The sequence below is a fragment of the Oncorhynchus mykiss genome, chromosome 2 (genome assembly GCF_057628025.1).
Source record: "Oncorhynchus mykiss isolate SJ-2025 chromosome 2, ASM5762802v1, whole genome shotgun sequence".
NCBI lineage: Eukaryota > Metazoa > Chordata > Actinopteri > Salmoniformes > Salmonidae > Oncorhynchus > Oncorhynchus mykiss.
Genome location: NC_143023.1, coordinates 13,260,014 through 13,285,158, shown reverse-complemented (window position 1 = coordinate 13,285,158; position 25,145 = coordinate 13,260,014). Strand labels below are relative to the sequence as shown.

Below are 25,145 nucleotides of genomic sequence, written 5' to 3'. Positions count from 1 at the left end.
TAAGGATTCTTGTGTTTAATGCTTTGCTTTGGCAAATGTTCAACAGATATTAAGCATTGGCATAACATCTTGCTAAGTAAAAAAAGAGTGGGCAGGAGAGCAAGGCTACTCAGCTACAGCTTGGCTTGATAGCCTACCATAGAGGTCTCCTCTGTTCCTCCCATTGAGAGAGCAGGCACCGTGGACTAGCGACACCAACGAGAGAAGTAGAATAGCACCGGTCAGCTTCATCATGGGAGAGGCCTTCTGGAGACGCAGGGGAGAAGGGACTTCAGGAGAACCTAGAGGCCAAAGAAAAATATCCACTAAAAAGAGAATGTTTAAACACATCCAGCTTGAGTGGTCAAAGCCTGAAACCCCTCTTCACACCCAGCCTCCATACATCCTGTTGTAGGTCTTTATAATCATCATCCAAATATAAATGCATCAGAAATTTCCTCAGTCAACATCGGTATCTACTACCTACCTTCAACAAGTCAACATCGGTATCTACTACCTACCTTCAACAAGTCAACATCGGTATCTACTACCTACCTTCAACAAGTCAACATCGGTATCTACTACCTACCTTCAACAAGTCAACATCGGTATCTACTACCTACCTTCAACAAGTCAACATCGGTATCTACTACCTACCTTCAACAAGTCAACATCGGTATCTACTACCTACCTTCAACAAGTCAACATCGGTATCTACTACCTATCTTCAACAAGTCAACATCGGTATCTACTACCTACCTTCAATAAGTCAACATCGGTATGTACTACCTACCTTCAACAAGTCAACATCGGTATCTACTACCTACCTTCAACAAGTCAACATCGGTATCTACTACCTACCTTCAACAAGTCAACATCGGTATCTACTACCTACCTTCAACAAGTCAACATCGGTATCTACTACCTACCTTCAACAAGTCAACATCGGTATCTACTACCTACCTTCAACAAGTCAACATCGGTATCTACTACCTATCTTCAACAAGTCAACATCGGTATCTACTACCTACCTTCAATAAGTCAACATCGGTATGTACTACCTACCTTCAACAAGTCAACATCGGTATCTACTACCTACCTTCAACAAGTCAACATCGGTATGTACTACCTACCTTCAACAAGTCAACATCGGTATCTACTACCTACCTTCAACAAGTCAACATCGGTATCTACTACCTACCTTCAACAAGTCAACATCGGTATCTACTACCTACCTTCAACAAGTCAACATCGGTATCTACTACCTACCTTCAACAAGTCAACATCGGTATCTATTACCTACCTTCAACAAGTCAACATCGGTATCTACTACCTACCTTCAACAAGTCAACATCGGTATCTACTACCTACCTTCAACAAGTCAACATCGGTATCTACTACCTACCTTCAACAAGTCAACATCGGTATCTACTACCTACCTTCAACAAGTCAACATCGGTATCTACTACCTACCTTCAACAAGTCAACATCGGTATCTACTACCTACCTTCAACAAGTCAACATCGGTATCTACTACCTACCTTCAACAAGTCAACATCGGTATCTACTACCTACCTTCAACAAGTCAACATCGGTATCTACTAACTACCTTCAACAAGTCAACATCAGTATCTACTACCTAACTTCAACAAGTCAACATCGGTATGTACTACCTACCTTCAACAAGTCAACATCGGTATCTACTACCTACCTTCAACAAGTCAACATCGGTATCTACTACCTACCTTCAACAAGTCAACATCGGTATCTACTACCTACCTTCAACAAGTCAACATCGGTATCTACTACCTACCTTCAACAAGTCAACATCGGTATCTACTACCTATCTTCAACAAGTCAACATCGGTATCTACTACCTACCTTCAACAAGTCAACATCGGTATCTACTACCTACCTTCAACAAGTCAACATCGGTATCTACTACCTACCTTCAACAAGTCAACATCGGTATCTACTACCTACCTTCAACAAGTCAACATCGGTATCTACTACCTACCTTCAACAAGTCAACATCGGTATCTACTACCTACCTTCAACAAGTCAACATCGGTATCTACTACCTAACTTCAACAAGTCAACATCGGTATGTACTACCTACCTTCAACAAGTCAACATCGGTATCTACTACCTACCTTCAACAAGTCAACATCGGTATCTACTACCTACCTTCAACAAGTCAACATCGGTATCTACTACCTACCTTCAACAAGTCAACATCGGTATCTACTACCTACCTTCAACAAGTCAACATCGGTATCTACTACCTACCTTCAACAAGTCAACATCGGTATCTACTACCTACCTTCAACAAGTCAACATCGGTATCTACTACCTACCTTCAACAAGTCAACATCGGTATCTACTACCTATCTTCAACAAGTCAACATCGGTATCTACTACCTACCTTCAACAAGTCAACATCGGTATCTACTACCTACCTTCAACAAGTCAACATCGGTATCTACTACCTACCTTCAACAAGTCAACATCGGTATCTACTACCTACCTTCAACAAGTCAACAAGAGTAAATGCTTTTCAAAAATAAAGTACAGTGTTTAAAAAAACATGTATTGACAAATTATTTTCCAATACTGGTATTTCCAAATGCTTTGGTGTATAATGCTTATGACTTAACTTCAGATCCCATTGAATCCACACTTGACAACAGAGAGGTTTCCTTACCATTCTAAAGACAAGTGGCATGGTTCTAAACTGACAAATGGATTTGTTCCAAACTCTTCTAAAGTGACCAGTGGTAGGTTCTAAGCACTTTAGAATACCTATGTGTTTAATAAAGTGGCATTTCTTACCTTTCTCTTTTTTGCATATGTGTTAAAATGTGAATATCCCACAGGTTTGTGTTGTCCAGGTGTGTTTGCTGCTCTCTCTGCTAGCAGTCTGTGCAACAGGAGAGGATGGGGCTCACCTGCAAAGTGTCCTCCCATCTCATACAGTTTACACCCCACACAATCCTTACTGCTACCTTACAGCAGCTTCTACTGAGGCCGATAGAGTAAATTACAGGGGATTTAATAAAGTAGGCTGCACAAATACATAGCACACAGTGCAATCTTTGTATGAAGTATCGCTGTGTGTGGCCTAAAAATATTGCCAGTAGTGAAGATTCAAGGCCCCCTGAAGGTTCAATGTCCTCTTAGAGAAGTTTCTACAGGATGCACTTCCTCACATTATAACAGTTTCACAGTCTTCACCTCAGAATGACATGGAGGTCTGACTCAGTCAACTGAACAAGACTGTGCGAAGAATGAGAACACAGTTCTTGGCTAAAGTTGTTCAATTCAAGTGTCTGCAAAGTCCAATCTAAACAATGTAATGGATCTCAAATAGCATTTGGCTCTCCCCAGATCAGACCTGAAGGAGTCCTTTCATTGCTATAAACTTGGCCTTGATGGAAACATTGACGAGTCAAGCGCCCAGCTACCTTTTCTATCTCACTCTTATGCAACACTGAAGCTTAAAGCTGTGTCAAAGTGTCCTGGTAAATTGTTTTGTAATGTACAATAGATTTCTCATTTCCTCAGACATGAGAAAAACAGAAATCTCTTGCTCTAACACAGGAGTTTGGTGGAACCTTAATTGGGGAGCTCGGGCTCGTGGAAATGACTGGAGTGGAATCAGTGGAATGGTATCAAACACATGGTTTCCATGGTTTCCAGGTGTTTGATCCCATTCCATTTGCTCCGTTCCGGCCATTGTTAGCAGCCTCCATTAAGAATAAGTTCACATGCAGATAAGTACCTGCAGCATGCAATTCAAATCTGATATGGACTGGTCTTTGTCTCAGCTGGGCCTGTTTTGCCCTCAGGCTAACATAATGGAAGTCAGGAACTGCGAAGGCCAAACATGCAATTACTTGCATCCCGCATGCAACCTGGCTGCCACCACTGACAGACCATCATGCTCCTAAGTATGGATGGAAACGTTCAGCATGGTAGACAGGGGCAAAGATTTCCACAATCACTCAAAGTAAATTGCACACTGGTTTTCTTGTTCAACATTTAGTTGACCAATAGATGATTGTATCTCCTAACTTGGTATAGGCTCTGAGATGAAATAGGCTATGAAGTCACTCTCCTATCTCATAGCAATAGGCTACTATAATAGGCTACTATACTATATATTTTAAATAGGCTACTGGTCTATTTACTTTCGATGCTTATTGAATAAGAGACAGATCAAGAGTAGCTTAACATTGGTTGTGTAGCGGTAATAAACCAGTCATGTAAGACAATAAGAGACATGTCCTGCTGTAACGATACGCGCTGAGAGTCGGGAAGCAAGTTCAGGGAGTGAGTGTTTTAATAAAATAAACATCATGCAAAACCAGAAACACTGACAGCACACAGACATGAAACTGAAATAGAAACAACGACACCTGGGGAAGGAACCAAAGGGAGTGACATATATAGGGAAGGAACCAAAGGGAGTGACATATATAGGGAAGGACCCAAAGGGAGTGACATATATAGGGAAGGAACCAAAGGGAGTGACATATATAGGGAAGGACCCAAAGGGAGTGACATATATAGGGAAGGAACCAAAGGGAGTGACATATATAGGGAAGGAACCAAAGGGAGTGACATATAGAGGGAAGGAACCAAAGGGAGTGACATATATAGGGAAGGACCTAAAGGGAGTGACATATATAGGGAAGGAACCAAAGGGAGTGACATATATAGGGAAGGACCCAAAGGGAGTGACATATATAGGGAAGGAACCAAAGGGAGTGACATATATAGGGAAGGACCCAAAGGGAGTGACATATATAGGGAAGGAACCAAAGGGAGTGACATATATAGGGAAGGAACCAAAGGGAGTGACATATAGAGGGAAGGAACCAAAGGGAGTGACATATATAGGGAAGGACCTAAAGGGAGTGACATATATAGGGAAGGAACCAAAGGGAGTGACATATATAGGGAAGGACCCAAAGGGAGTGACATATATAGGGAAGGAACCAAAGGGAGTGACATATATAGGGAAGGACCCAAAGGGAGTGACATATATAGGGAAGGAACCAAAGGGAGTGACATATAGAGGGAAGGAACCAAAGGGAGTGACATATATAGGGAAGGACCTAAAGGGAGTGACATATATAGGGAAGGAACCAAAGGGAGTGACATATATAGGGAAGGAACCAAAGGGAGTGACATATATAGGGAAGGAACCAAAGGGAGTGACATATATAGGGAAGGAACCAAAGGGAGTGACATATATAGGGAAGGAACCAAAGGGAGTGACATATATAGGGAAGGAACCAAAGGGACTGACATATATAGGTAAGGGACCAAAGGGAGTGACATATATAGGGAAGGACCCAAAGGGAGTGACATATATAGGGAAGGAACCAAAGGGAGTGACATATATAGGGAAGGTAATATGATATGATCAGGCTATGATTTAGGCCTATATACTGTGATAGAAGTAAAATAAATATTATACGACATACTATGTGAGATAGTAGACGACAATTTGTGCATAACCATGGTCTGAGCTGATTGTGGAAATATGCACACTTTCCAACTGACAAATAAATATTCTACCAAGATTTAAAAATAACTGAAATTGGCACAAGATGGAGGTAATGTTGGAACAGCACTAACACAATTACAGTTAACTAAAATGTACAGTTAATCCAGTATAAACTAATGTATATAATTTAATACACAAGAGACAACATTCACAAATTCTACAGCACAAGGCAGAGTAATGTCTTAAATGTAACAATTACTCAGTAATCCATGCATTCTGGGAATGCTATAAAATCCCAAAGTTATGGGCGGAGTTAGGAAGTTGGCTGTCAGAAGTATTACAATGTAAATGTACTTTTAATCCTCCTGTCTTAATATTTCAAGACATGGCACATGAGCGTGGAGATACAACATAGATTGGACAAATCTCTGAGGATGCTGTAAGGGGCTGTCTCTGAGGATGCTGTGAGGGTTGTCTCTGAGGATGCTGTAAGGGCTGTCTCTGAGGATGCTGTGAGGGTATGTCTGTCTCTGAGGATGCTGTGAGAGGCTGTCTGTCTCTGAGGATGCTGTGAGATGCTGGCTGTCTCTGAGGATGCTGTGAGTGGCTGGCTGTCTCTGAGGATGCTGTGAGTGGCTGGCTGTCTCTGAGGATGCTGTAAAGGCTGTCTCTGAGGATGCTGTGAGGGTTATCTCTGAGGATGCTGTGAGGGGCTGTATCTGGATAGAGCCAGAGTGTTTAATGAATAAATGGGAGCTGAGTGAACGCAGCATGGTCCCGTAAAGCTATAGGAGGCCCTTCCCCAGGGCCAGGCCCTATGATTTATGACATGAACCAGAAATGGGAAGGGAGGGGAGTGGGACGGATGAAGAGATAGAGAGAAAGAGAAGGGAAGTCTGTCTTCAATCAGACTAGATGCCTCTGGACCATGTTTTACTCTAGATTATAGATTCTGATAACTCAAATGGTGAACATTATTTTCACAGAGAGGGAGGATTCCTGACAGATATAAAGCATGATGTCACATTTTCAACATGCTCACTTGGACGTTCCTGTCATTCCTGTCTTGCAGGAAATCACGCACAGAATGAGCAGTATGGCTTTGTCATGCTGGAGGGTCGTGTCAGGATGAGCTTATTGTTTTGTTCTGTTGTGTTTGATTAAACATTATGGACACTTACCACACCGCATTGGTCCTCCGATCCTTCTCGCTACTCCTCAGAAGAGGAGGACGAGATCCGTTACATAGCTGGGGTAGCCTAGCCCAGCAGTTCCCTAGTCCTCAGAAGAGGAGGACGAGATCCGTTACATAGCTGGGGTAGCCTAGCCCAGCAGTTCCCAACTCCTCAGAAGAGGAGGATGCTGTGAGTGGCTGGCTGTCTCTGAGGATGCTGTAAAGGCTGGGGTATTTTATTTTTACCTTTATTTAACCAGGCAAGTCAGTTAAGAACAAATTCTTATTTTCAATGACGGCCTGGGAACAGTGGGTTAACTGCCTGTTCAGGGGCAGAACGACAGATTTGTACCTTGTCAGCTCGGGGGTTTGAACTCGCAACCTTCCGGTTACTAGTCCAACGCTCTAACCACTAGGCTACCCTGCCGCCCGATAGCCTAGCCCAGCAGTTCCCTACTCCTCAGAAGAGGAGGACGAGATCCGTTACATAGCTGGGGTAGCCTAGCTGGGGTAGCCTAACTAAGAAAAGCCCACCGCAAAGTATTCATCAGCCCATTATCCCGTCACATCTATGACATCTAAACATGAGTTGCCAAATACAAGTACACTGGCAGTACATTTTTTATGTTGAGAAATAAGTCCTGTCATGTTTATTAAAAAAGATGCAGGGTTGAGCTCAATTCCTAACTCACTCAGCTATTACATTCAGGGAGTGTAGACCAAAAAGCAATGATCTGGAAACAAATGTATTTCATTGTTCAGGAGGCAGAGTGGCGTGGGAGGCAATTCATTGAATATAAAAAATAGTTATGTAAAAAGGGTTGTGTTTGCTGCAGTTCTGTGGTGAGTTTTATAGCATGCTAAATGAGGCCATAAATGTAACTAGTTGTAGCCCAGCAGTTCCCAACTCCAGTCCTCGAGTACCCCCACAGCACACGTGTTGTAGCCCAGACAAACATACCTGATTCAACTCATTGAGGGCCTGATGATTAGTTGACAAGTTGAAGTGTGCTTGTCCGGGGCTACAATAAAACTGTGTACTGTTGGGGATACTGGAGGACCGGAGCTGGGAACCACTGGCCTAGGCTACTATATGCCAGTGTGGGGTTAGCATGGTAACTGGACTGAGTTTAAACCTTGACAAGTGTTGCCCAAGGATAAATGTCTTCTGAGTGAAAAAGGTGTCAGAGTCAGACCTCTTGGCATCACAACTTTTTTTTATTTAACTAGGCAAGTCAGTTAAGAACAAATTCTTATTTACAATGACGGCCTACACCGGCCAAACCCAGATGATGCTGAGCCAATTGTGAGCTGCCCTATGGGACTCAAAATCAAAGCCAGTTGTGATACAGCTTGGATTTGAACCAGGGTGTTTGTAGTGATGCCTCAAGCACTGAGATGCAGTGCCTTAGACTACTGCACCACTCGGGAGCCCCAACTTCTTCTGCACTGGTGTCAGAAATGGGATGGAGTTCACTGAAGGTGTGTTTTCGAGTGGGGTGTCCTAGAGCAGAGAGGTGCAGTTATATTTCACCTATCCTGCTAGGTCTGGAAAGGTAACAGCAAAATGATCAAAGGTGTTAGTAATTGTCACTGAAAGTTACAGAAAAGCAAGACAAGGTTGTGAGGTTTGGCAAGGTTGTTGTAAGGTACTGGGTGTCGTGAGTGTGAAGTCAGGCGCGGGAAAACAGAGAGTTCAATATAGTGCTCTTTTAATGCACACACGGTGAACCACGGCCCCCCCACGAAACACTGGGTGCTCAAAACAAAATGCCCCAGACACGGTGAACCACGGCCACCCCACGAAACACTGGGTGCTCAAAACAAAATGCCCCAGACACGGTGAACCACGGCCACCCCACGAAACACTGGGTGCTCAAAACAAAATGCCCCAGACACGGTGAACCACGGCCACCCCACGAAACACTGGGTGCTCAAAACAAAATGCCCCAGACACGGTGAACCACGGCCACCCCACTAAACACTGGGTGCTCAAAACAAAATGCCCCAGACACGGTGAACCACGGCCACCCCACTAAACACTGGGTGCTCAAAACAAAATGCCCCAGACACGGTGAAACACGCCCCCCCCCACTAAACACTGGGTGCTCAAAACAAAATGCCCCAGACACGGTGAACCACGGCCACCCCACGAAACACTGGGTGCTCAAAACAAAATGCCCCAGACACGGTGAACCACGGCCACCCCACTAAACACTGGGTGCTCAAAACAAAATGCCCCAGACACGGTGAACCACGGCCACCCCACTAAACACTGGGTGCTCAAAACAAAATGCCCCAGACACGGGGAACGATACCATAAACCAACACGTTCGTCTGTATCAAACACCAGGGTTACAATAATCAATCCCGCACAAAGAAACGGGTGGGCCGGCTGACTAATAAAGCCCAAATAATTACAACAAACTCAAAACAGGCGTAATCAATAAACACATAAGGAGGGGTAGAAGAGAATCAGTGGCAGCTAGTAGGCCGGTGACGACGACCTCCGAGCGCCACCCGAACGGGAAGGGGAGCCACCTTCGGTCTGAGTCGTGACAGTTGTGAGGTTTGTAAATCTCATTATACGTTGAAGAGCATATAGCACTGGAGGCACATTCGCGTTCCTCTTGCAAAACACAATCGTAGAAAACAAACGGTCCTCAATCAGCCGTTTGAATTTCCCCAGAGGCACCAATTCATCCAAATTGAGAGAGCCTTGCATAACCGATAAAGACCAACAACACTAGGCCTATATTGTAAAGGCTAATATTATAACACCAATATGTAATGGTGTTAGTCTCCTGGTACAAATAACCACTCCTGTTACGTCACTTTACTATTTATATCTGCTTCAGAATTTCCTTAGAATTCCTTCCCGCGGCTCCGAACATCAAGTTTCCCAGTATAACTCATTCAGGGGGATGTAGGGGTGTGTATGACGCACAGGTCGTGTAGACTATACCGAATAGTAGCGGGATGAATACTGTAGGCTATTCTTTGCCTAACCATTCGATGATTCGGGGCGGGGTGTGAGGAGTGGCCGGCCGCACCAATTTCTGCAGAACAAGATTGGGCTTTGGGTTCTATAAGGGAATGGGATTCCTGCCTGCGCGCACCAGATAGTGCTTCAGCCACATTGTAAGTTTATACATTTTCCGTACGCTTTTTTTGTTTGTTGTGCATGCAAACCTCGTCTACATTTAAATAATACAAACATGTTGTGATTTAACGAATTAGCTCACAATGTCTCAGTGTATATGCCTAATTATCCTTTTGAGGGACATACTTGGAAACATAATGTAGGTTTTTATAGACAAACTTTTGAATTCAATATGTGGTTTTGAGGATGTTATTCTAAGTGCAAAGTTAAGTACATTTTTTTTAATGTAAAATAATCGTGTAGGCTAATAAAATAAATAGGCTGAAGTGAATTGATCACAAATCCCTCTAATGATGGTGTCCATTGGAGAGGCCTACCTGTCGTCACAGTTTGCGTTCATTTAAGTTCAGCAAGTGAATAGTCTACTCTGAAATGTTAAACATTTAGGGCTACAAAGATAATACAGCTGCCTTGTTGATTATAGTTAGGCTATAGACAGCATGCGCAACTTGTATGTTCAACATGTTTGAAGAGTGTATTGACCAAATTAATTAGGTTCAAATTATTATGGAAAATATATCTCTTTGCCGTGGATAAACCGGATCAAAAATAAACAGTAGAATGGTATGTGTGCGTACGTGCATGTGTTCTTGAAATTAATTGTAAGAAATTCTTGTCCATTTGCCAAAATCATGTTCTGAGAACATTTGGATAACTTTCTCAAACATTCTGTGCTGGGGTGTTAGTACCTTATGATGCTGGGGTGTTAGTACCTTATGATGCTGGGGTGTTAGCACTTTATGATGCTGGGGTGTTAGCACCTTATGTTGCTGGGATGTTAGCACCTTATGTTGCTGGGATGTTAGCACCTTATGTTGCTGGGATGTTAGCACCTTATGTTGCTGGGATGTTAGCACCTTATGTTGCTGGGATGTTAGCACCTTATGTTGCTGGGATGTCAGCACCTTGTGATGTCTTGTTTTCTAACCGTGTATATCTAAAACCTCAAAGGGTTCATCGGCTGTCCCCATAGAATAACTATTTGAAGAACCCTTTTTGGTTCCAGGTAAAAACTATTGAAGCCAGCACTTTTATGTTCCTTGTAGAACCTTTTCTACAGAGGGTTAATTTGGGAAACCTTTTTTTCTAAGACAGTGTGATTGTTCTTTGGCCCAGATGAATGTCCACACGTTTGATTCTGGATTTTAGATGAGCCCCCCACAATGCTTTATGAATAAAGGCAGCCAGCACTCACAAAGATGGTACATTATTTTGTTTCACTCCATAGTTTGACTTTCCAGGAAACCATGAATCAAGGATTGAGGTTGAGCAGGTACAATGTTTGTGATGCTGGGTGTAAACTCAAGACACGATGTTGAGTCTTCGTCTGACCAGATAAACACAGTCAAGCACAGTTTATAGGTGCTTCACATCCTATACAGTTTATAGGTGCTACACACACACACCACAGAGCAGAGTGAATACATCCATCAGTAGGTCCAAACCAGAGACCAGACCATCTAGTGACTGTTTATGGTTTCCTGTTTATATTGCTGTTGGGGCAAATATTTTTTTCATGTTCAGGAAATTGCTCCAGGTGTGTTTACAGGTTCTGTCACGCCTTCTTCGACACCACATTAAGGCTCCTCATCAAATCCATTCATTATAACCCACACAATAATTCTCATTTCCTTTTGCTGTAGGATTCTTTCCTGTTGTGAGAAACTGGTGAAATGAAGATTCTGCATCTGTAACCATTATTCTGCCCTGCCCTCCACCTCTCTTTCCAAACAAACTTTTCATTTAGATGGGATACTTTTGTTAAGACCAAGTTTGGATACTTTCTCACTATATCGTTCAGTGTTGCTCTATTTCCTTTCAGGCTAAACACAGTGTTCTCTTCCTGTTGTGTCAGTCTGCATCACAATGCCCATGGACGTGCACCCTTCATTTGTTGCGGAATATCATAATGGGGAATTTCCGCTTAATACACAAGACAGAGCCAATTAACGGGAAAGTGGCCTTTCAGACCATTTAGGGCAATGTGTAATTGTTTCACCCCCAAGCTCAGACTTGATCTTGCCAAAGCCACATATTTTCATATACGTCTGTCAAACGTTTGCAACACAAACAATACTGTTTTTAGTCTTCAATGACATGCAAACCACAACAGCCACATCAATAAGTGCCCTGACTTAATTTCTCAGATGTACTGCATCATATCACAGCCAAATCAGAGAAGTGTGCTAATAACAGCCAAGAAATAACATCTAATCAGTGCTACTCCAACTGCTTATGGTTCAAGTAGCCTTACATATTGTTATGGTTAAGCAATCGGGTACAATGTGATCATTACAATACGAATTCAGTGTAGTGTTCTGTTCTATTGATGATCAAGGTCACACAGTACAATGTTATTAATATTGTGTAATTACTGCGGTTGTTACTGTACTGCACAGCAACACTATTGTAGCCAACACTACATTACTTAAATCTGCAACATTGGTTTGCTGAAACCTCAGCCACTGATAGATGTCAACTGCATCACTCACCAACCGCCACATTGTGAATAACAGTAAGACTGCAGAAACCACTGCTGCCAAGGTGATCTAATTCAGCTTCATGACAAATAAGAATCTATAATAACGTTTCACAGGCTTCTGAATTTTCAACATGATTGAAATGAGCTGTGATAGTGGTTGTCTGGAAAAGCTGCTGCCACTCCCCCTGTAAAAAGCCTTTTGAGAAACACTCTGGCTGTGTAAACAAACTGACTGTGTTCACATAGCTACCCGAAGAACACAATTCACATTTTTTTTTTTTTCTTGAGTTTCCAGACTCAGTGTCCAGACATTTTACCCATATCAGATTTGCTCATTCACACAGATGTAGCCTCTGAAGTAGATGGCCGGGCGGGGTGGATGTGGAGCCAGAGAAAGCAGGGGTTCAAAGTGTAGAACACAGTTCCTACATTTGAATATAAAAATAGATTTTATCGAACACGACTATGCTACATTTTTATCTCTGGGACCCTCAGGATGACAAATCAGAGCAAGATTACTGAATGTAAGTCAATTATTTACCTTCAGAGGTGAACATATCAAACCAGTTGCTGGGATAAACGTTTTTTGTTGTTGTGCACTCTCCTCAAACTATAGCATGGTATTTTTTCACTGTAATAGCTACTGTAAATTGGACAGTATGTTAGATTAACAAGAATTTAAGCTTTCTGCCCATATAAGACATGTCTATGTCCTGGAAAGTTTGCTGTTACTTACAACTGTCATGCAAATCACATTAGTGCACATTAGCTCAACCATCCCAGTATAGGGACGCCGATCATGTAGAAGTTAAAATGTTGGGGTGGTTGCCATGGTAATGGCAGGTCATGTGCAAAAAAAGGAACACTTCAGAGTAAATCAGTTCTGATTTGAGCATCTAGACTGAGGTCACATGTGTAGCATCAGGATTGAGATCCACATACAGTATGGTGGTGGTATACAGTAAATCATAAGTCAAAAGATCAGATTCCATGTGTTTTTTGTTGTTGCTGTTTACACATTAGGGACAAGATTAGATAGGTATCAGATATGGAAATAATGTACAAAAGATCTGAATTGGGCTGCCTGTGTAAACACAGCCCCTGTGGTCCACAGCCAGACTAGCATGACCTGTAGTTCTGTACATTGAACAGCCAAGTTTCTTTGTTTACACCTCCTAAAGCCTCAACGTCTTTGTATAAAACACAGCCGGCACCAGCTGTAAATCCAAAGTGATAAGAAGTAAATGTTAGGCTTCTCTATTTAGAGAAAGAGGAGGGGAAGAAGGACATTGCATTGGTTATCCCATAGGTCTAGGACGTCTTGTCAGCAGAGCTAACAACAGCATACAGCTGTAGTGAAGAGCTCTGAAATAGGATCCATTCACGTCTTCGGGCTTATGATGATGATGATGATGTGTATGTTTAATGGAACAGTCATGCAGCTAAAGCAGTTAATAACTGATGCCTACCAGAACCCCACAGTCATCAGTTCAACAGTCAACATGGATTGATAGGTAACAAATAGAAATGAAGCTTGAAATCAACCAGCCACTGAAACCCTATTGTTGATTTATATGTTATGTTAAAGAGTCAGTCTTGGATAATTGTACTGGACCGTTCTGACCATAGACAATCTTGACCTTGACTCGTCATGAAGAGGTAAACAAAATGTTGGTGGTGCAATCATTGTCCTGTAGAAAGCTTTAAAGTACTCCCTAAGTTAACAGATCCCTTGTGCCTGAATGTTCACGGTCAATCTGTGACCACAGTTTCTGAGTGGAATAGATGATTTGCCATTGAAAACAATGGGCCCCCACTTTTTTAGACCTCACTCTGTTGACTGGAAAGAAACTGCTTTGAACGATGCCTAAATAAACCGAGGTAGAGAACAGAGTGAAGGAAATGTGCATGGAGATCTGTTAGACCCAGATGTAAGTATATTCATTGGACTCTGACCTGAACAAATGAGATGTCAAGACCGCCCTTTCAATCACTGTCATTCAAATGCGATTCTTGTTTGAAATGGGAGTCTGCAAATCCTGATTACGTCCAGATGCATCCGGTTAGGATGGACCCCCGTTTCCTGAATTTCTCAACTCATTGGGATCGGGCCTCAACAAGCAATGGTATAAGACTCTTAAACAACCAGACACATACAGTACACATTAACCAGGCACAGATAATCCAGATAATCCATAGATAAAGTATTTTCAAAACGGCCTTTGTCCTGAATATGTTTATAGGCTGTTTTACATTAGCTGAATCCTGTCCTAAAGACATTTATAGGGTGTTTTACATTAGCTGAATCCTGTCCTAAAGACATTTATAGGCTGTTTTACATTAGCTGAATCCTGTCCTAAAGACATTTATAGGCTGTTTTACATTAGCTGAATCCTGTCCTAAAGACATTTATAGGCTGTTTTACATTAGCTGAATCCTGTCCTAAAGCCATTTATAGGGTGTTTTACATCAGTTGAATCCTAAACACATTATAGGCTGTTTTACATTAGCTGAATCTTGTCCTAAAGACATTTATAGGCTGTTTTACATTAGCTGAATCCTGTCCCAAAGACATTTATAGGCTGTTTTACATTAGCTGAATCCTGTCCTAAAGACATTTATAGGCTGTGCTGTACATTAGCTGAATCCTGTCCTAAAGACATTTATAGGCTGTTTTACATTAGCTGAATCCTGTCCTAAAGACATTTATAGGCTGTTTTACATTAGCTGAATCCTGTCCTAAAGACATTTATAGGCTGTGCTGTACATTAGCTGAATCCTGTCCTAAAGACATTTATAGGCTGTGCTGTATATTAGCTGAATCTTGTCCTAAAGACATTTATAGGCTGTGCTGTACATTAGCTGAATATTGACCTAAAGACATTTATAGGCTGTGCTGTACATTAGCTGAATATTGTCCTAAAGACATTTATAGGCTGTGCTGTACATTAGCTGAATCTTGTCCTAAAACACATTTATAAGCTGTGTTGTGCATTAGGTGAATCCTGTCCTAAAACACATTTATAAGCTGTGTTGTGCATTAGCTGAATATTGTCCTAAAGACATTTATAGGCTGTGCTGTACATTAGCTGAATCTTGTCCTAAAACACATTTATAGGCTGTGCTGTACATTAGCTGAATATTGTCCTAAAGACATTTATAGGCTGTGCTGTACATTAGGTGAATCCTGTCCTAAAACACATTTATAAGCTGTGTTGTGCATTAGGTGAATCTTGTCCTAAAGACATTTATAAGCTGTGTTGTGCATTAGGTGAATCCTGTCCTAAAACACATTTATAAGCTGTGTTGTGCATTAGGTGAATCCTGTTCGGGAGTGAAAGAAGAAGAACAATTCAGATAAGCGGCCCACTTCGACATGCTCTTGGTCTAGAATGTGGTGCACACATGCCATACTGCCAGGCAGGAAATGAACTCTTCTGTTCCCTTAACATCAAAATAGATGGCACTGGCAATGTCTCAAATGGACACAAATGTCCTAAAAGTGTGATAGAGGACCAGTGTGTGTGTGTGCACTTAGAAAAAAGGCTTTCAAAAGGGTTCTTCGGATATCCCCATAGAAGAACCCTTTTTGGTTCTATGTAGAAACCCTTTTGGTTTTTAGGTATAACCCTTTTTCCATGTAGCACCCTCTATGGAAAGGATTCTTCATGGAACCCAAAAGGTTTCTACATGGAACCAAAAAGGGTTCTTTAAAGGGTTCTCCTACACAGTAAATTTATCTGAGTAAATTTTACTCAAATTGAATACAATTATACTCTACAAAATATATAATTTGGTCCCAGTCTAAATAGAGTAAAAATAACTATTGTTGCAGAGTTACATTTTTAGAGTTATTTCTACTCTATTCTGTGTTTATATTTAACTCTACAAACTGTAATTTACTCAATTTAGAGTAACATGGAAACAACTCTACTGCCAATTCACTCAAAATAGAATTAAATGTTATCAGTCAAGAGTATGTCAATCCAGTCAATCCATCAATCCAGTGTCATCGCCCACACTTCTGAGGTACATGCACACGCACACACACATGCATGTGCAATCGTGTGCAAACACACATAGACACACGCACACATTAATACAAACACGCACGCACACACACATGCATGTGCAATCGTGTGCAAACACACATAGACACACGCACACATTAATACAAACACGCACGCACACACACATGCATGTGCAATCGTGTGCAAACACACATAGACACACGCACACATTAATACAAACACGCACGCACACACACACAAGCAATCAGGGACCTTAGATGTTGTCTGATGCACTACATCTGGAACTGATTGGCTATCTATTTACAGAGCAGCAACCCAGAGAAATCCATTTCATCCAGATGCTTCATGTTTGGCCAACTGTGCTCTGAAGTCATTAAATGTTTGACCTTGATTTTACTGTAAGATACACAAATTGTCACAGTACCCTTTCCTCCACCTCCACATTGCCACAAACTATTTAAAAAATGTAGGATCTAATTTAGGCACTGATATGTAACCAGTGTGAAATAACTAGCTAGCTAGTTAGTGGTGCACGCTAGTGGCATTTCAATCGGTGACAACACTCTCTGAGACCTTGAAGTAGTTGTTTCCCTTGCTCTGCAGTGGTCCAAGGTACTAATGTAAAGGCTTTTGTGGAGCGATAGGTAACGATGCTTCGTCTGAGGCAGTTGTTGATGTGTTCATAGGATCCCTATTTTCTAGCCCAGGTTGGGGTGAGGAGAGTGACAGGAGCAACACTGTTACACATGCATGAGCAGGGTTGGGTAGGTTACTTTCTAAATGTAATGCGTTAGTTACTAGTTACCTGTACAAAATTGTAATCAGTAATGTAACGTTTGGATTACTCAAACTCAGTAATGTAATCTGATTACATTTTGATTACACTTTTTGGTTACTTTCCCTTAAGCGGCATTAGAAGAAGCCAAAAATGTATGTTACCAATTGAACGACATCTATTGCAGGATAAATCAATGTTAAAGTTTACATAGCTTCCCATATATGGATGTTAAATTTGACTTTATGGGTTGGTTTTGTAGGCTTCTTCTAACCCATCACTTTCTACTACATATAATAATACGATTCAATTTTATTTTTACATTAAAAGTCTATCAGAATTCCAGTCATTCCAATAAATGTTATGCCCCTTGATCTTCAAGAATAGGACTTGGAAATATGAAAGTATAGATTAGCCAAATTGTTTTATCTGAGCATGACCCCAAAATGAAGGACTTATTAGCCAGCTCTACTCTGTTGTTTATGATTTTGTTGTCATGGAGGATTGATTGGGCTCATTGATTTGGGTTGAAAGATGAATTCTTCGCTCATGGAATGGCATGCTTTGAGCACTACTGAAAAGTGCAATTTACATGGGAAAAATGAATGTCATATGCTGCACTTGCTATAGGCCTATTGTTTACCTTTTTGTTGGTGACACTTTAATATCTTGATAATATGCAGATGTTTAAATGGCAAATCCACAGATGAAACAATAACAAAATGACTGATCATCCATGATATCCATGTTATGAGGCTATACAGTGTTGGTTTACATTTACAATGTTTACAAACAATGGAGTAAAACATTCTTATATTTTGAGTTCTCATGGAGAGTGTCATGTCTTTACTATCATTAAATTAAAGACTTAGTTTTATCAAAGATTCTCTGTAATTAGTATTACGCGATCAACTGATTAATCATGTAACTGTAATTAACTAGGAAGTCGGGGCACCAAGGAAAATATTCAGATGACAAAGTTATAATTTCCTAATGTAACTTTTCAGATATTTTATATCTGATCAATTAGTCTTCTGATTAATGAATTATTTATTTTACCTCACGTTAGTCTCATTCCAAACGTCGTAAATTGTTGCCTATCTGCATGAACCCAGTCTTCACTATGAGTCATACATCAATTGTCTTAAATAATTTATTTATTAACTAACCAAACAATCACAGAAGTGCATAAACAAACAAGTAAATATGTTTACAAGAAATGATAGGGGAATGTGCCCTAGTGGGCTAAACCGGCATGGCGACTTGTTAGACGAAAGGGGAGTGGGGGTCAGCTGAGAAGTCACTACAGAGTAGATAATTATAACAATTGAAATGCTAATCCTTTGCACATGAACGCTCACTCATTCGGGAACAATTACAATCAATATATATATATTTACGCTCAGTGTGTTGTCTTGATCACTGTTGAAAAGTTTGTTTCTTTTGTAGAATTGTCCGTCTCTCTCTCTCTGTCGTGGTTAGAATGGATAGTTCAGAGTGACATTCATTCATGTTTCGGCGGTTGTCGTTCTTCACGTTCAATGATACCGAATTCCTAGCTGCAGACTAGTAATTAATATCAAAGACTTGTTCTTATTCTGTCGGTATCGATAGTCTTAAGAGTTTAACCACGTGGTATGGTTAAAAGATTCAGCAATCATCTGCAACCTTTGTCCTCTCGTGATTGAGAGAAAACATGGTCTGTTGAAAACTTCTCAAAGTTGGGGTTTTATTCGGGAGTTGCAGAAAAGGGCCTGCACCAGGATGCCCGACCCTAACTGGGCTCATGGGCGGTCCTCTGATTTAGTTAAACTCAAAAGGGAATTGGAGTGTCCTTCATTAAACAGTCCAAAATCACATTACACAATTTTACAAACAGTATCATCCTCACTTGTTCATCTTATACAACAATTAGATGTAAACCTCATATCTGAGGCTATTATATTAACAGTGTTATGGTAATGTGGCCGCACCGTCTCTCATGAGTTTTACAAACTTGTACCAAACGGACCAGTTCATAGCTGAATTCTTCACCAGTCTTTTATACCTTCTCCAGAACATAAATGTTGTTCGGACCTCAAGTTCTGTGAGGTGGAAGAAATTCCTTTGTTCTGAAAATTCACTCTGTCACTATACTTTGGCCATGAGGAGATAATCTCTTCCAGGAATTTACGACCTCTCTGACCACAGCAGTCTAGTTGTAGGAGGCAGGGAGAGGGGGATGGGGCTTGCTGTACCCAAAGAGGGCAACATCATGACAACTGTGACAGTTGAATTAAGCTCATGAGGCACATATATACATACAATTTATAAGTCTAAAAATGGATGTAGCAACTACAGATTGTCCCTTGTAAGTCTATTAAAAGTGTACAAGGTTGAGCATGTGTACATTAGGCCTATGGATTTTTTTTTGATTAGCATGAATTAGATTGAGCAATAAAAGCCCCACCTTTATTCCATAGACTGGGATCCGCATTATGCAGCTGTTGCAAGACCACATTTTTCACCGGCTGTCCACTGGTTTCAAAAACAATGATTGATAGGCAGCTTTAACTTCTTGAATTCAAACATTTATTGGGTTCAAATACACGTATAGATTTGTGAACAGCCATCCACAACAACAACAATCCATAAGGCGCAAATAGCTAAAAGAGAGAGCAGCAGTGTGATTCACATCAATGCGCTATGTAGATATCAATAATAATAAGTGATATCAGTATCGCCGTAGACTAGACCACTGCTGTCATCCTTGCCGCCAAGCATTTATTCAAGTTGGATAATCTTTTGAAGCCGACAGCAGTCGCACCATTGGAAGACATAGCTTTGACTGTAGACTACAGAAGCCCATTCCTGCTCTTTTTCCGCAATCCATCAAACACATTTGGTGTGCCATCATATTGGTCTCTGATTTGTGGTCAGACTCGCTCAGGTAGAACAAACTTAAACTTGCTCCTTTTTTTCAATGCTGATTTGAATGTCATTGAAAAAAACAGAAGTGTTAGATTTGTTTATTTCGCAAAAAAATGTCGTAATCATGTCGTTTTTCAGATGTATCTGTACATGTAATCCTACTCCCCAACCCTGAGCATGAGCATGAGTAGCGCAAAATAATCTGTTATCCTGTAAGAAACATTTATAAAGGAAGGCCAGGATGTCACAGGATGCTATGTTTAAATTAGATCTAACCACATTTCAGTTGAATCTGTTGTCAACACAACTTGATCTGATAAACAGCAACTTTCTGTGTTCCAACAGTTGATCTGTCCATGTTTGTTTTCAAGGAGAGAGACTAGAGAAACGTTCTAACATGGAGGGGACACAGGGCCTCCTGGCCATCTTCACCATAGCAACATGTTTTCTGGTTAACGGAGCACAAAAAACAGGTAAGCATGTTTGTCTCCTGACATCTGAATCATTCCAGAATGCAGACCACAGTCCAGAATGGCATAAACATAGAAGCATTGAAGAAATACCACACAAATGCAAAATGATGACCAACTCTTTGGGGCTTTAGACTGCTGAGCAGTTATAAGAAATTGGTTTTTATAAAAGCACAATAAAAATAATATTTGATTAATAGATTGATTTATTGATTAATTGCTTTCATTGCTCATCCCATGCACAAAAAACCTTGTGGTTTAGACACTTGTACGGAATTCCATAGGCTGACGATTGTTTTCTTCCCCTCCCAGTCTGCAAGGAAGAGGCCGTGGCCGACATCGTCTTCCTAGTGGATGGTTCATGGAGCATCGGCTCAGAGAACTTCAAACAGATTCGGCAGTTCTTGTACACGCTGGTTAACAGCTTTGAAGTGGCCCCCGACCAGGTGCGCATCGGTTTGGTCCAGTACAGCAACACACCACGCACTGAGTTCCTCCTCAACACCTTCCAGGACAAACAGGACATCCTGCAGTACATTACAAACCTGCGTTATATGGGTGGTGAAACCAACACGGGCCTGGGCCTGGACTTCCTGCTGAACGAGCTCTTTGTTGACCGCGCAGGGAGCCGGGTGAATGAGAACGTGCCCCAGATCGGTGTGGTGATCACTGACGGTGAATCGATGGACAATGTGGGGCTGCATGCCCTTAAGCTGAAGAAGCAGGGTGTCACGCTGTACGCCATCGGGATCAAAGAAGCAGACGAAGATCAGCTGAAGGAGATTGCCACTACACCTCACAACCAGCATGTGTACAGCGTGTCAGACTTTGCTGCGCTGCAGGGGATCTCCCAGAGCCTCATCCAGGTGCTATGTACTACCGTAGATGAGGCAAAGAGACCAATATCCAAAGTGGTACAAGGTACTATAACGATGTATTTATTGTTTCCATTTGAAAAATATTCTTTATAAATAAATTACATTATTATTTTCCTTAATCTCCAGAGTGCCTCAACGCCACAGTGGCTGACATTGTGTTCCTTGTGGATGGCTCCACCAGCATCAGCCCTACAAACTTCCAGGAGGTTCGGAGGTTTCTCCACAGCTTCATCGAGGGTCTGGATATTGGAGCGGACAAGGTTCGCATAGGACTGGCCCAGTTCAGTAATGAGATCCAGAAGCAATTCCATTTGGGGGAACATACGGACCAAAGGGCCCTACTGGAGCAAGTGGACAGGCTTCCACAGCTCGGGGGAGGCACAGCCACCGGCAAAGCCATTACTGTCCTTCGGGAAGAGTTTTTCACCAAGGCAAACGGTAGCCGCGCTGATCAGAGGGTGCCTCAGATTGCTGTGGTGCTCACCGACGGGGCGTCTGCGGACGAGGTAACGCTGCCAGCCAAGGCGCTAAGGCAGCAAGGGGTCATTGTGTTTGCCATTGGAGTTGGGGCAGCCAACATCAACGAGCTGAAGGACATCGCTAACAGGCCCCATGAGCGTTTCCTGGTCAACATAGAAAGTTTCCAGGCCCTACAAACACTTTCTCAGGGTCTGTTGCAGACTGTCTGTGTCTCCATGGAGAACCAGAGGATGGGTAAGGGACTTTTATAAGGAAACATACTGTATGTTGTAACAAATTGTGAATGTTGAACTTGCAAACTATGTAATCCAAGTGACTTGTTCTACCATGGGATGCCATTCTATGTAAAAGTATGCAACCTTGAGAGGCAGACATTGGTTACGGCCGCTTGTGCCAACATTAAAGTCAACATTCAAAGGAACATTTCTAAAAATGAAAATAAAATATGACATACATTCACACTGTTGTCATAGCAATTATTCTTTATTTTTTCAGCTCTAATCCCAAAGTTCTCTGATATCTTCTTCCTGGTGGACAGCAATATGATGCAGGCAGACTTCCAGCTGGTCAGAACCCTTCTGATGCGACTGGTACACCAACTCAACCCGAGCACTAAAACGATGCGCCTGGGTCTGGCCCAGTTTGCCCAGGACACCAAGGTGGAGTTCTTACTGAACACCCACAACACCAAGGAAGAGTACTTGGCAGCTCTTAGGAAATTCAGGCTGCCGCTGCGTCCCAACAGGTCTCGTCACCTGGGCGATGCCCTGGAATACGCCCGTGCACATTTCTTCACTACAGCGTCTGGTGGCCGTAATGAACAAGGCTACCGGCAGTTTCTAGTCACAGTGACAGGGGGGGATTCGAAGGATAACGTGATGAAGGTGGCACGTACTATCAAATCTGAAGGGACAACCATTGTGTCTATCGGGTTGGGTGAATCTACACTTCCAGAGCTAAAGTTAATGGCCACCTCGCCATTCTTTTACCAGACTACATCCATCACCTCTGTGCTAAAGACTGTCTTTGAGACTGAAGAGGTGGTCACTGTGACTGACGGTAAGGGCATTTGTGGATTTTTGCTGAATTAAGTGAATATCTGATCTCTTGTGAAATAGTTGCTCATTATACATAAAGGATAGCAGATTGCTGTTGACTAACAATTTCCTCTCTATTGCAGATTGCAGTGAAGCTTCACTGGCTGACATTGTGTTTATAGTTGATGAGTCTTCGAGCAATAGAACTGCAAACTTCCAGCTGGTTCGTGGATTCATCCACAAGATAGTAGACGGCCTAGATATAGACTTCAACAGGGTGAGGGTGGGCATCGTCCTCTATAGCAACAAGGCCTCGGCCCAGGTCTACCTCAACTCCTTCCAAGAAAAAACAAATATCCTTCAGTTCATCAAGATCCTGCCCTACCGTCGCGGTCTCACATACACCGGCGAGGCCCTGGAGTATGCCAGGGAGAAGATGTTTATCAAGGAGAGGGGCAGCCGGAAAGAACAGGGGGTGCAGCAGGTGGCGATAGTCATCACCGGAAAGTCCCAGGACAACGTAACTTCTCATGCCGCTGCACTGCGCAGAGCTGGCGTCACTGTCTATGCAGTGGGGATCAAGGATGCTGACGAGAACGAGCTGAGACAGATCGCTTCAGATCCCCCTAACAAGCACGTATTGCATGTGGACAGCTTTGCCAAGCTCAAGACCCTGGAGAAGAGCCTGAAGAAGAGTGTGTGCTACAACATCCTTAAAAAAGCAGTCAAAGACAACGCAAGGACATACACTGCCAAGCAAAGTGAGATCAAAATGACTGTAATAATGCTTCTTGTTGTTTAATTTGTAGAGGAATGTTGATACAGACATAATGTGATCTCCGAGATGACACTAGTGCTTTCTTTTCTCTTTTGATTCTAGGCTGTTTGCAGACAGATGAAGCAGACATGTTCTTCCTGATCGACCACTCAGGGAGTATTGAATATCCAGACTTTGCTGACATGAAGACATTCATTAACAAATTCATAAACACATTCCACATCGGACCGCATCATGTCCGCGTGGGTGTGGTAAAGTTCTCTGATACACCAGCTCTTGAGTTTGATCTGACAACCTACCCTGACAAACCTTCAGTGGAGAAAGCAGTGGATGGTATCATCCAACTTGGAGGCGGGACAAAGACCGGATTAGCGCTGAACTCTATGGGTCCGCACTTTGATCGGGCTAAGGCCACCCGAAGTCACAAAGTTCGCGAGTACCTCATTGTCATCACAGACGGAGAGTCTGAAGACAACGTGAAGGATCAAGCAGCAAAGCTGAGGGCGCAGGGCATCACCATATATGCCATTGGGGTGAATCTAGCTAACGATACACAGCTGCTGGAGATTGCTGGCAGCCAAGAGAAGAAGTTCTTTGTCAACAACTTTGACGCTCTGAAACCAATAAAAAATGACATCATCACAGATATCTGCTCCCCTGATAGTAAGGGCATCTCTATTGTTTTTAAGTGTTACATCTTATTTATTTTCAGTAAAAATATGAAACACCTTGTCTCTTGCCAGGGATTGATTATGAGCACACATTGAGTTATAACAACAGCTAAATTAATATTTGTTCTCTATTCATAGTTTGCAACGACATGAAGGGGGACGTCCTCTTCTTGATTGACAGCTCAGGTAGCATTAACAACCCAGACTTCCAGAAGATGAAGGTCTTCATGCAATCCATCATCAACAAATCTGACATAGGCCTGGATAAAGTGCACGTGGGCATCATACAGTTCAGCACCAGCCAACAGGTGATCTTCCCTCTCAACAAGCATAACGATAAGGAAGGCATGTTGCAGGATTTACAAACGATGCAACAGATAGGCGGGGGCACACACACCGGCAGAGCCCTGTCCTACACCTCACAGTTCTTTGACCCACCGAAAGGAGGGCGCACTAACGTGAAGCAGTTCCTGATTGTCGTAACCGATGGTGAGGCGCAGGATGAGGTCATGTCTCCTGCCAAGAAACTTCAAGACAAGGGTGTGATCATCTACGCTATTGGGGTGGTCAATGCCAACAATACACAATTACTGGAGATCAGTGGCGCACAGGAGAGGGTCTACTCCGAGAGGGACTTTGATGCACTCAAGGCTTTGGATAGCCAACTGGCATTGGCAATCTGTGATCCGGAGAGAGGTGAGTGCCACTTGTTTCATGAAACATTACTTAAAAGCAACAATGAGTTCACATTTCTTAGATTTTGACATTGACATTTTCCTCTATCTCTTTTTCTCTTCCACCA

General features: G+C 42.2%; 1 protein-coding gene across 3 annotated transcripts in view; it reads left to right on the top strand.

The window, feature by feature from the left end:
- The first annotated feature begins 9,253 nt into the window (after positions 1-9,253).
- The window catches only part of LOC149984853 (collagen alpha-6(VI) chain-like), a 32,174-nt gene continuing 16,282 nt past the window's right edge, over positions 9,254-25,145 (top strand). Inside the window, exons 1-8 of one of the 3 annotated variants that reach the window (XM_090189130.1) lie at positions 9,254-9,809; positions 20,401-20,502; positions 20,812-21,420; positions 21,504-22,091; positions 22,353-22,916; positions 23,038-23,655; positions 23,775-24,335; positions 24,482-25,039. In XM_090189130.1, the coding sequence (XP_090045256.1) occupies positions 20,427-20,502; positions 20,812-21,420; positions 21,504-22,091; positions 22,353-22,916; positions 23,038-23,655; positions 23,775-24,335; positions 24,482-25,039 (3,574 nt within the window). In that variant the 5' untranslated portion in view covers positions 9,254-9,809; positions 20,401-20,426. Of the gene's footprint in view, positions 9,810-12,441; positions 12,838-20,374; positions 20,503-20,811; positions 21,421-21,503; positions 22,092-22,352; positions 22,917-23,037; positions 23,656-23,774; positions 24,336-24,481; positions 25,040-25,145 lie in introns of those variants that run through there. The other 2 variants (XM_090189136.1, XM_090189133.1) reach the window with 2 other exon arrangements.